This window comes from Abramis brama, assembly GCF_963993115.1.
Source record: "Abramis brama genome assembly, chromosome: 25".
NCBI classification, from domain to species: domain Eukaryota; kingdom Metazoa; phylum Chordata; class Actinopteri; order Cypriniformes; family Leuciscidae; genus Abramis; species Abramis brama.
Genome location: NC_139987.1, coordinates 17,421,876 through 17,435,083, shown reverse-complemented (window position 1 = coordinate 17,435,083; position 13,208 = coordinate 17,421,876). Strand labels below are relative to the sequence as shown.

The window sequence follows — 13,208 nt, the reverse complement described above, 5'->3', positions numbered from 1 at the left end:
CGGAACACTAAATCCTGTTCTCGGTGCAATTCATCACCTTCAATCTAGACCACTCAACCGGAAAAATCCAGCTTAAATCTTAACTCAAGTACATCTTTTTTTTTTTTTTTTTTTAGTTACACGTTAGACACAAAAGCACTAGCTGGCTTTCGCTTAAGTTATGCTGGGTCATGATCGAAAACAAAATACGTTTAATGTCTTGATTCTAAACGTCAATGCTTTAACACAACATCACTGCTGATTTAGTTTGAAATGAGTCTTTTAGACCGAAATTGACCTTGCTTGCTTGGTTTTCAGTAACAGCTTGAGTCTTGACACGAAAATACAACGCATGCCCTATTTTGGTTTGCGTAATAATTACATAAACTACATGTCTGAAGAGGAAAAGCTCTTCTGAAGTTCAACAGGGACTGGTTAGGAAGTGCTTCACTGTGGACTGGCTTTAAATATATAACCATTAATAATTTAAGAGTGATTAAAGTTTAATATACTCAACACAGACCAGGAGGCACTTCCTGCTATAGCTTACATTACACCTGTACTGCTGATAAACGTAGCATGGTGTTATGTATTTGTGTATTATGTATAGTCTATAGACCTACACATAATTATAAAAACTATTTCATTATTATTAAATTAAGTCATTTAAAATAGTCAAGTAACAAACCAGGTGACAATGTTGCATGTGTGACACGGGCTCACGCTCCTATCGCCACAGGAAGTGCAAGTAGCTTGATTAAAATGCAGCTTGTTCAATTAAATTGTCCTGTGTTATTGCCAAGGCCTGACAGGTGGAGGACGGAGACTATAATTACTTGTCCTGGCTCAGAAAACCTTCAGGGGTCACAACCAGGTCTTGTGTGTGTAAATTAATAGAAATTAATAGAAATAGTAAGGCTATACTGTTAATGTGTAGCCTACCGTAAGACTGTAACATGTCCGAGACGGTTAAAACTACTGTAAATCTTATGGGCTGATGGAGACTTTATCGGCATAAAGTGTACGGGTTTGGGAAATCTGAAACTATTTAGTGAATATGTCATACTCATGTAAAGCCTCACGAACATACAGACATAACTAAAATATGACTCTTGCGAAGAGTCAATTGCGAACTTAACGATTCACTGAATGAGTCTGATTCAAACCGAATCTCACGAGCACAAGACATTTCATAAGTGTTCTGTTTAAACGACCCTTTACAGACCAATCCAAACATGTTTTTTGCATTTAGGGTTAATGCAAGACACACATCAGTGTAAAAAAACGTATGGTCATGAGAGGTCACATTTTTGTGAATCAGAAATGACGACTTGCGTTGTGACCACTGTTGTGTGTGGGAATATATTTCAGCTCTTAAGGTATATTTAAGTACGCCACCTCACAAGATAATTGACAGTAGGCCTACCGCATATTGACACACAAAGTTTTCACGACTGTTGCAAATGCTGATAAGATTTAGGGCCCATTGACACGAAACCATTTTTCACTAAAACAGCGTTTTGAGAGCCTGAAAATGCAAACTTTTGAAAAACGGGTTTCAAAGTGCACGTTTTTGAAAATGTAGCCATTATCGTCTTCGTGCAAACTACAAAAATGCTAATTTAGGAAAAACTGTGACGTCATACGCATACCTGTTCAATCTATAGACCCCTTTTGCGCCGACGTCACTGTTACGTCATGGCGCTAGCTGGAGGCAAAACAAACGGAAAACTGGAGGCGGCCAATACAAACCAGCACAGATTCGGCTACATAATAAGGAGCTTAAATTAATATTTTTATTATTAAATGTCATCTTGTTGTGTTGTTGGGTGCAAGAATCGATGAAAAATGAGTATGCTGTATCTGGAATTTTTTTTCTAGAAAATATTCATATCATTAAAATTGCACCGTAGTGTCACTCTTTACATTGTTGTCTTCTTGGCGCTGGCTAGGCAGAACTGCGGATCGTACCACACAAGTCTTTACATGACCATTCAGCACATAGTTATAGGCATCTCTCTCTCTCTCTCTCTCTCTATATATATGTGTGTGTGTGTGTGTGCCCAGGGGCGTAGCACAAAATCCCGGGCCCTATGCACAGGCAGTCCTGATGGGCCCCTGTGTTCCAAATAAAATATATTTCAACTTTTCAAGGGCCCTCTCTCCCCTTGGGGCCCTGGTAATCAGTACTGGTTTTTACCCCCAGTCCGACGCCCCTGTGTGTGCCCTCAGTTTCTCTTTACCCTCGGTTTCTCTATCGGGTAGGTGTAGAAGTCAGGCCACTCAACCGGAGGTAGCGTTAACGTTAATCCTGTCAGATCGTCCATTGACTGAGCGTGTACGGTCATCTGGTTCCGTCCGTTAAAATTAACTTTTGCAAATAAAAATCGCGGCCCTGGACAGTGAGTGACCTTGCACATTAAGATAAAATTGGATTTTCTCCTGTCATTGTTAAAAAACAAGCTAACAAAACTGGCAAACTAACGTTAGTGAAGCGGCCAGAGCAGTGTTGCCGGATTGGAAATGTCCAATCTTTTTGTCCTAAACACTCGTTTTTTGTGGTCGAGAGCTAATACAAACTTATTTCTGGGTTTTTTAGATTGTTTGCTGTACACCTTGTCACACAGCAGCTTTTAGGCATTTTTCTGTCTTTTGTTAGAAGCAAGAAATGACAAGGAGGCAGCCTCTCGCAATGCAAAGTCAATGGAGAGGGTTGGATTGTTTCCCCCCCGGGTGTGGGCGTGGCCTAAATACGCTCTGTCTCTTATAGAATTTATGTAGCCTCGCCCCTTTTCAGCACTGCGCTCGTTGTCTTTTGACTTCCGGTCTGTATTTTCACAGCGATTTTGCGTGTTTATTAATGAACGGCTCGTTTTAAAATCTTCCCGGTCGACTGACATTTGTTTTGTCATCTGCTTTAAACATTACAGTCCTCATGATAACTTTCGTTAACTTTACATTAAGTAAATCCACTTCAAAAGCTAATTATTCCTGGACAGCAATGTCATAGAAATATACAGAGCGACCGCAAAACGAAAGTTAAATGACAATATTCGAAAGATGGCGGCGCCCTCGTTTCTCTGGCGCATAAGGTCACGTAGGGTGTTTCTCAATATGCGTTCTTCAGCGATCTTGCGTCCTTGTGTTCTCGTTTTACGTCATCATTAACCGTCGAAGTTCAGACCCAATTCTCAAGAACGCAAGTACAGAGGACGCATGAAAGAACCCGGATGTGTTCTTGATACCGAGGATGCATCGAATGCAGACTTGAGCTACTCGCCTGGTGTCCCAGAAGTCATTGCGGCCGGTTCCGAGTTCGTTCTTCCAAGGAAGCTTGGCAAGACCGGTCTCCACGAGAACACAAGTCCGTTCTCTGCGTTCTTGGAATTGAGAAACAGCCGTAGGGTGTTTCTCAATATGCGTTCTTCAGCGATCTTGCGTCCTTGTGTTCTCGTTTTACGTCATCATTAACCGTCGAAGTTCAGACCCAATTCTCAAGAACGCAAGTACAGAGGACGCATGAAAGAACCCGTATGTGTTCTTGATACCGAGGATGCATCGAATGCAGACTTGAGCTAGTACTCGCCTGGTGTCCCAGAAGTCATTGCGGCCGGTTCCGAGTTCGTTCTTCCAAGGAAGCTTGGCAAGACCGGTCTCCACGAGAACACAAGTCCGTTCTCTGCGTTCTTGGAATTGAGAAACAGCCGTAGTGTTTTTTTTTACAAAGTGACATCGCCAACTACTGGCCTGTCAGCAGAATACAGCGTTTTTAGTCGTTTTTGTAGATCCGTGTGAATGGCTGTACGAAACAAATGCAAAGCAAAAACTTTACTGTTTTTAGTAAGCTACAAGTATATTTTTTGTAGCATTTTTGTTTGTTTGTTCAGTTGCATGCCTTCCAATATTTGTATGGAGGATCTACAAAACATATAGTATGACTGACGCAAACCGGCATTTCACACAAAAAAAACTTTTTGTTGTTGTTAAATCTGAACCTTGAAGCTATTTAAATCATGAATCACATCATCAGTGTGTTCAATCCATGATCTAAATCTGACTGACTTCCAGGTCACCTTCCCTCTATAAATAGCTAATACTATGACCAAAGTGATCAGTAAAAAATCTTGAAGATGAAACTGCTTTCAGGCACAGACCATTAAAACTGTTACGCATCCCATCAAAAAACAAAAACTCTTTGGAGTACAGTAGTGGTTTCTCATCAACACAGGTTTAATAGAATACAGTGATGACCATTAACATAGGTTTTCTTTTTTAAGATACTCCCCCCCCCCCAACTCTTAAGTTGTCTGGAAACCCTTCCTCATCTTTGCTTTAGAGAAGACAAGCCCTTTGAAGAGCTCTCTTCACTCATGGCTTGCGTAGGTTCATTATTGCTAGCAGAAAAAGAGCAGTACTGAACAGTACATGGACAAAAAGCAGTGACAGCAAGTAAGGAGAGGGCTAACCGTCATGAAAGATAGAGCGTGCGCCCTTGACGCAGAAACTATCGCTAAGGGGAAACGCTGCGTCTAACAGTCAGTCCATGGGGGCCAAGGCTCAACAGTATGTGAAGACGAAGTGAGATGTTCTTCACTGAAATTAACCGTCCGAAAACTTTGGTCCTTTGACTCATTACCACTCGGTGAATAAGCGAGAGCCTGCCTGTGACTGTATTACAGACGCCCAGTGCTGCGTCTGTTAGACTTTCCGCACTTCCAAGTAGTTTTCAAGTACGTACTTCAGTGAGAAGGGGGCGGGGCCAGGGGTTAGGCCTACTGAAAAGCGTTACAGATTTCTGTATCCATCTGAGTTATCAGTGGTGATTAAAATAGCACATTTAGCAGACAGACATCACATACACATCTCAACTGTTACGCACACCCACGCACTCAAAACACACATACGTACGTACATGTATACAATATATGTAAGTTACTACACTTCTGATATATCATTTGTGCCCCGTACGAGGTGATGATCGTGAGGGAGATTGTACATGATGGTGAGGGAGAAAAGGGAAGGCTCTATGAATCTATAATCCGCATAGGCTATATCATGTGGAGCGGAGCATCGTCGTGAGGCCCATGTCCTGTGAACTGCACTCATCAATTTCCAGTCATCAATCCTGCACCGAAGGCCTTGAGGAAACGTTTTTCCGCTTCCTGTGCAGATCTACGATTTACGATTCATGATGGAGGTGGCAGGGCAGCCGGTGACGTGCTCAGAAACTTCCACAAGGGTATAAAACCAGGTGACGAATCTCATAATGGGCGGTAGAGTGTGTACAGACATTCGGGACAGTCTTTTAATGGGGGTAAATGTTTCATTGATCCTCCTCCTTGTTCATGTTTCAAGCTCTAAGGAGGGTTCCTCTTACATTCGACATCTGGATGTACATTCTGGACCAGTTAAAATGCACAATGACTGTTCAACTTCCCATTCAAGCCCCCTTTTTTGACAGGAGAACAATGGTGTCGGGTGAGAAGTTGGGCTCAATTCGTGGCTGGAAGCGGATGATGAGGGGAGCTTGAATGACAACACAAAGGCTGAGTGAATGATGGATGTTAAGCCCCGCCCCCGCCCACATCCCTCTGCAAACTAAAATAAATAAATGGAAACTGATCAGTGCAATTCTTCTGTTAAGTTTTCTAAATGAGTTTGAAGACTGAATATAATATTGCACAGACCATTTGGTGATTGATCACACCCGTCTCATACTAACAGTGTTTTGTGGGTCATACTTTTGTAACTGTGACAGTTGCTTCATAGTTCTGTCCACTTGGTAATCGGTAAAGCACGATCAGCTTAATGTTCACCCAAAAATGAAATTCTGTCATCATTTACTCGCCCTCATGTTGTCCCAAACCCTTACGACTAAAACTGTTACCAACATTCTTCAAAATATCTTCATTTTGAGGGTGAATTCTCCCTTTCAGGCCAAGAATTTCCAAAGCATGTTGCTTCTAAATGGCGCCATGATATCAGTGACTGAGAGACCGATAATAATTTATATTTCTAAACTGAGTAATGAGTCAGTGTACTCTTATTAAATTGTAATGTTAAAGTACAGTATATGTACTTCTACCATTTCAATTTTCAACAAATTCTGATAAAAAAAAATAAAAGTATGGTAAAGATGGTAAAAAAAGACAGTCCTAATCTTAAGCATCCATTTCTGAATAAAGAAACTGGTAGAGTTTAGAATAAACAAAGTAGTAGAGCGGTCAAATTGACTCTACATCAACTTCACAGCGTGTCAAAAACAGGCCAATGTTGGAGATAATAAAGGCACACATTGTGCTGCTGAAACTCTATTATCCATGTCCTCAACACTTGAGGGGCACTTCAAACTATGAGCATCTCCTGTCGGCTTTGTTCTGATGTCAATCAAGCCTTCTGGGCTACACTTACACATCCTATACAAGCTTAGATTGACAATCAAACAGATCTTAATCCAGTTTGCCAGTATAAAGAAATAAAATATTTGGCTGAACATATTTGTTTTGACTGGTAACTGAGTCTTTGACTACGCAGGATTTAACAACAAGCTCTTTGTAGGTGGTTGTAGGTGTAGCGCTGTCTAGGGATGGTAGTGTGCCTCCTGATGATCATATTCTTTGGTTTTGAAACTGAGTATGTATAGAATATTTACTGCATCTAAATTTGATCTGATATGTTCACTCCAAGGCGATGATTGGAAAAGCAACAGGTGTTGTTTGTCAGTGACTTATGTTATTTCTAGTTAGCATCATCAAAGGGTGGTTGGAGATATGTTGAATGTTCAAATGCTTTGACGTGGCAGCCGCCCAAAAACAGCCCAGAACGTTCCACAAATAGAATACAAAATAAGCCTCTTAAAATTAAAATCATTTTTGTTCTTTCAACAAATGGTCAGTGAAAGTGGTGCTTGACCTTTAGAAATATTTATATGAGGTTTGCTTTTTTGCAACTCTGTTACTAAAATTGTGTGATTTTGTTATTTCCTAAAGCAATAAACAATTAGCAAAACTAAACTGTACCCTATTTGTGGAAAGTGCCATTTATGGTTTTCACGTTTTACAAAACGAACAAGGTAAAACAAGGGGCCATAAACAGCACATACATTATGTGTGCTAAAAACATACACAAATGAATATGATGCCACTCGCTTTTCAATGACATCCTCACACCATCATCAAGTAACCCGTTCATACAGTGTACGCTTTGGATAAAAAGGAAAAAATAAATAAAAGGTCTATGAGGTTATTCTGAATAAGTTCATCAGAAGGTATAGTGTCTGGACATTAAAATGGCTTTAATAACCAAGAGCTGTATCATTTCTCTTGCCTCAGAAACCAGATTTAAGATCTGTACTCCTGTTGACCGCAGTCACCTGCTTGTTTCTACACCGGGTTTATGTTATGTGTGTGTGTAAATAGAGGATAGTGTTAGGACAGTGTTAACACTCTTTCCACACACACAAATCAAACTGGATCAGAGAGAGGGTTATGAGGATGAGGAGGAAGCTGGCAGAGAGTAATGAAGGATTCTGATAGGCTGGCTCATATAAGATAAATGTGGAAGCGTTAATGCAATGTAGTATCTCATATGTTTGAGTGTGTGTTTCTGTTCCAGAACCCAGTGAGCTGCCTCGCTGCCTGCTCCTTACATAGACAGCAGTCCATGAAATCTCAAAAGTGACTCATTTGGACCATCTACATAGGCAGTAACACGAATAGCAATGAGCACAAAGGAATTTCAGTAGGGTTTGCTGTCAGCATGTTGCTATCATAACAACATGATAAGGTACGGTCACATAGTACATGTCAATAGTGTTGAGACAAATGAAGCGCAGCTCACACAGACGTCACTTTCAAACCAAGCAGATTTCTTTTGGTCAACGTGGCGAATTCTTTAACAAAAGCGAAATCTGCATAGTGAACATTTCTGCTCTCACATGAAACTCAATGCGCAAATTCCTATTGGAATTACTGGATTTCGTAAATGTGACCGCAACTATTCTCTGATAAGTAAATACTGCAGCACTCACAAAAAAAGTCTGGTTTTAATTATATTTAACTGTTTTAATCAATAGTTTAATTCCTCTCGTTCGTCTGCCAAGTTTGTCATGTTTGCCTTCTGCACAAGTATACATGCAATGCTGCCTTAGAATTTGTCCGAAACGAGGTATCTTTTCCATCTGAAGGGTTTCTTAAAATGCTGCCTGCTCACACAGACGTCACTTTCAATCTAAGCAGATTTCCTTTGGTCACCACAGCGAATTCGCATGACCAACTTTTTCGCCCTCTTTTTCACACAAATTTCTATTGAAATGATTGGATCTCGCTCATTAAATTTCTCTAAGCAATGGTAAAAGTGACCGCACCTTTTCTCTGAATAGCTATCACTTAGAATTTCTCCAAAATTATATATATTTTCCATCTGAATGGTACCTTAAAATGCTGCCTATGAAGAGTGCTCACAAGGTTTTGGAACGGAGCCAACATGTGTGTATGCGTGCGCCCGCTGCATGAGTATGTTTCATCTTCAGGGACAGAGGGCGGCATGATGGGGCAAGGAAGTTGTTGATTAGACCCTTTTGCTGTGGGTTACATGGGGAAAGGCTATCCCAGGCTTCCTCTCTGGGGAGCGGAGAGGATAGGGCACGCTAGGGAAGCAGCTCAGAGGACCGTGGCTTTCTCTGGCCCTCCGAATCAAGCTCTTCGATTCCCTCCTCAGCGGCATGACCTCCAGCCGCCTCTTCCTCCGGCCCTCCTGAGGGAAGAGCGCAGCCACCTCCAGCAATTGTCCATCTGAGGTGGTCTGCGTGTAGGAGGGCACTGTGGATTTAGGCTGGGGCTTTTGCCTGTACCCAATGGGGCCATCCTCTTGGTAGGGACGGTAGGCCGCGCCGACCCCGCCGTAGGGGTGTATGAGGTCTGGCGTGACGGTTCTCATTGGGGGCAGGCCTGATGAAGCTGGGAGCCTGAAGCAGCCAGTCTCTGCACGCATGTCTGGCCCCGTGATGCTCAGACTTGTTCTGTCCGTAAACGAATCCATGCGGTCTTCGTAGGCCAGGTCAGCGGGCGCCGAGCACTGTTGGAGTGGCCAGCCGCTCCGGTTCTTTCCTCCGTTCTCCGCCCCTCCGTCTTGACACACCAGCTCACTCTGCAAGGGCTCCACTTCCTCCTCCTCCTCTCCCGCATCCTCCACCGGATCCTCTTCTCGTTGCTCCTCCGGTTCATCTGAGGGTGGGGGCAAACGGGGATCTCTGAGGAACACCACAATGACCGAGATGTTGTCGCTGGACCCCGCGTCTCGGGCCGAGGCCACTAGCTTGTGGGCCACCATGGAGGTGTCCCCGCTGTTCTCCTGCAAGTGGTCGCTGACCACTCGCACGGCTTCATCTGGGTTCACGGTGTCATAGAAGCCGTCGCAGGCCAGGATCAAGTAGTCCTCGCTGCCGTCCAGGTTGAAGGTGGCGCAGTCTGCATCACCACAGATATAGGGCTTGTGTTCTGAATCACCTGCACATAGACATACAAAAAAATACTTAATTGTCAAGATAATAATGCCTTAATGCAAAAAAACTATCAAAAATGTTTCAATATTTTTTTCTTTTGATCTTGGATGGAAATATGACTCGGACATGTCCTGGACTTTTGTAATTGCAAACAACCAGTTGCCTAGGCTATGGCAGAATTAGCCTCACTTGTCCTATTTATGAATCAAGAGCTTTAAGGGAATTAAATGTTAAACTGATGGGATTATCTGACAGATTAGCTATCAGCATTTAGGAGTGCAACGGTTCCTGTGCACGAAGCCGTGGGAACACTGCCTAAGGGTTTTGCTGGAGGTCAGTCTTTGTTATTACGGCAATGTTCATTAGCCTGAAAGCCGTAATCTTACACTAGCTAATGTACATACTATAAAGGACACTGATACTGTATCAATAATTTATTGATGTAATGAAGAAGTCAGGTAATTCAAATAAATTTCTGGTTGGTACATTTTTCAACTCCAACTAGTTTAGAATCAGTATAGTTGATTAAGTTTTAACAATAATCAATATTGTTCTTCAGTAGTACACAGACTCAGCTACTGATTTACACCAAGTGGAAGCTGCACAATCTGGCTACATTGATTAAATCAGGTCTGTGCCAGGGTTTCCTTTCTAAAATGCTGTTTCCTTCATACTGAAATCTGTAGTGTGGTGATAAAGGGTTTTCTGTTGTGGCCTGAACATCCTCTTCTAAAAATACGCACACACTGATCTTTAGTTCACTTTAACTTACAAAAGATCCTGTCTAAATAAGTGAATATCTTCTAGGAGCCCAAAATGAAAGTCCTTTAAAACCGTTTTAGGGAGTTTTTACCTCTCCGCTGATGGCTTTAGCTTGATTACTGGGATTTGTGAGATACTATACTGTAAAGCTGGTTTAGAACAGTACTGTATGTATAGTGAAAAGTGCTATTCAAGTGATTTGTGCAGTTGTTCATAGCATTTTACAGAGCACAAACAGGGCTGTCAATTCTGCATGTTAAAATGTGTATTGGAATCTCAAAGGTCGTATACCTATGGCTCTTGACACGGACAGGCTGCCGTTCACCCTCCATGTGCCGAACCAGATCACACACCCACCCAGAGCCTCAATCCTCTTTTTCTCATCCTACACACACATAAACAAACAAACAATACAGTCATGAGGAGTAATTAACTATAACAGCTAGTATCATTTTCAGTTCAGTGTCAGTTATTAAAACTCGAATTGGCTGAAATGTCAGACTGTGACTTGCATACAATTTCAGTATATAGCTAAAGCTCCAAAGACTCGGCTCAACAGACCCACTCTTGGGAGTGTGTTGTGACTTTTGTCGATTGAATGGGCTGTGAAGGACATCCTTCATAAAGAGCTGGGCCTCGTGTATAAATGTTGCACACAATTTGGCAATTTTCCACACACAAATCGGGATTTATATAAAAAAAAAAACTTGCCGTAAATATGTGAAAAATATGTAAACAATTTTTAAATACCTTTTTTGTGCGTACGCAAGGTTTATACATCAGGCCCCTGGACATCTGGGGTAAAAATAAAGGTCTGATCTGGGACTGATCTAGGACCAATTTTCGCCAATTCTATATTGGTCTCCTACTATTTTAAATTAAATCTTCTGTAAAGATTTTTAAGCCCTCCAAGGCTGAATTTATTTGATAAAAAATATAGTAATATTGTGAAATAGTATTACAATTTAAAATAACTTTTGTCTGTTTTAACATATTTCAATGTAAGTTTTTCCTGAGATGGCAAAGCTGAATTTTCAGGGTGTTCAGTGTCACATGATCCTTCAGAAATCATTCTAATTTGCTGATTTGGTTCTCAAGAAACATTTCAGGACTATTTAATGAATAGAAAGTTTTTTTTACAAATGAAAAAGCAGCATTATAAATGTCTTAACTGTCACTTCAAAGCACACTGATCAGTTTAAAGCATCCTTGCTGAATAAAAAAAGGTGTTAACCTCTTACTGACCACAAACGTTTGAACTGTAGTGTACTGTATATCAATTAAATATGAAATGAAATAAAAAAAATAATGTACAATACACCTCACCTCTCTGTCTGGTTTGTGTGGTTTCATCAGCTCCACCGGTTGACCTCTTTTCACCATCATGACCTGTGAGTCGCCTAGCCAGGCCACGTACAGCGTGTGACCCCTCAGAAAGGTCACGACCCCTGTGGTGCCACAGCGCAGGTTCTGTTCCAGACATATGGATGCACACAGATGTTGTCAGTGCACAAAGGGCTGATAGGAGCATCTTGACTGTGTTTATAGGGAAGGAACTTACCTCACGTGACGCCTTCTGCATGAATCGCTGATCTGTCAGTCTGAAGGAGTGACACAGGGCCTCTATCGGATCCTGACTGAACATTTCCTGTCTGACCAGGTTTACGTGCAGGTGATTGGCAGCGTAGATGGCAGCGTCCACCCCGCCGTGACCGTCAAACACGGCGAAAAACGCCTGCTCTTCCTGATCCTAAACACATGATTTTTTTTTGTTAGCTTTACCTCATAAAACGCCTGCGACAATAAATAAACTATATATAATTTATTTAAGATTTTATCAGGATTCAAATTTTGTTACAGTCACTCGCTGAACTGAAATAAATGTTTCTGTTGTTAATAGCTTATTGCCACAAAAAAATTCCATAATCCATTCTTAATTGAAATAAATCTCTATAAACGTCTCTCAATGCAAAACAAAACAAAAACGTGCCAGCCTCTGGCATCCAACAGATCAGCGAACGTGGCTAAATGAAATATTACACATGAGAAATATATGCAAATCAAATGTTGGTGTTTCCTCTAGTCGATCGGTTTTCATTATCAGCAGCTTACGAATCATTAAATGGCTTAGTTCCGTAGCAGGGCTGGTCAAACAGGATAAGCTCTCATTGGTATAAATAAGGATTTCATAATGAAAGACTCCTTGAGCTGCCATTACTGACACTGCGTCGACGATGAACCCAAGCGGCTCGAGGCCAATTGAAAAGCTCCAATTTTAATCAACAAAGCATGACAGGTGGATGCACTGAACAACTATTTTGAATTGAACTGATTTTCTTTGATTATTCAATGAATACAAATTTCCACATCTTGCATGCAATGTTCTGTAAAACAACAGCTGTCTGCCTGAAAATGAGTTTCCTCACCGACTAGGGAACAAAACATACAGTACAAATCAAGATAATCACGCCAGTAAAATCATAAAATTGCAACTTTTTCAGTGTAGTTTATTGAAAATTAAATGCATAATCATCCCAGATTTTGATACTGAGTCTCAGTTATTTAATGTATTCAGGACTGAAATATTCGCATTAGGAATACATTAGTTTGTATTCTAGTTTTGACGAGTCGCTTGCATAGAACAGCAATGATATAACAACAACTATGTTTACATATCTTGCTCTGAATGATGTCCACTTAGACTGGTCTCTGATCTGTTTCTGCCTAAGGCAAAGGGATGCTGGTGTTCACCAATAATACCAGTAAAAGCCCAGCATTTATGTACAAATGGCAGATGTGAAGAACCGCCACAGAGACTATGAGGACAGGGAAGAGCGTATTGATGAAATGTGCTGCCATCAGGATGGGATATTCTTTAGGGAGGGTTTATTTCATGCAACAGTGGACGGCTATGCAACAGTGGATGGCTATGCAACAGTGTTTACTCTTATTGGAGGAAGAATAG

The 13,208-nt window shown here is 41.4% G+C and overlaps 1 protein-coding gene across 1 annotated transcript in view; it reads right to left on the bottom strand.

Moving 5' to 3' along the window:
• Positions 1–4,188: 4,188 nt before the first annotated feature.
• ppm1e (protein phosphatase, Mg2+/Mn2+ dependent, 1E) overlaps positions 4,189–13,208 on the bottom strand; it is a 49,570-nt gene continuing 40,550 nt past the window's right edge. Inside the window, exons 4-7 of the mRNA XM_084104767.1 lie at positions 11,805–11,993; positions 11,570–11,713; positions 10,535–10,628; positions 4,189–9,485 (exon numbers count right to left, since the gene is read on the bottom strand). Coding sequence (XP_083960893.1) covers positions 8,548–9,485; positions 10,535–10,628; positions 11,570–11,713; positions 11,805–11,993 — 1,365 coding nt within the window. The 3' untranslated portion in view covers positions 4,189–8,547. The remainder of the gene's footprint in view (positions 9,486–10,534; positions 10,629–11,569; positions 11,714–11,804; positions 11,994–13,208) is intronic.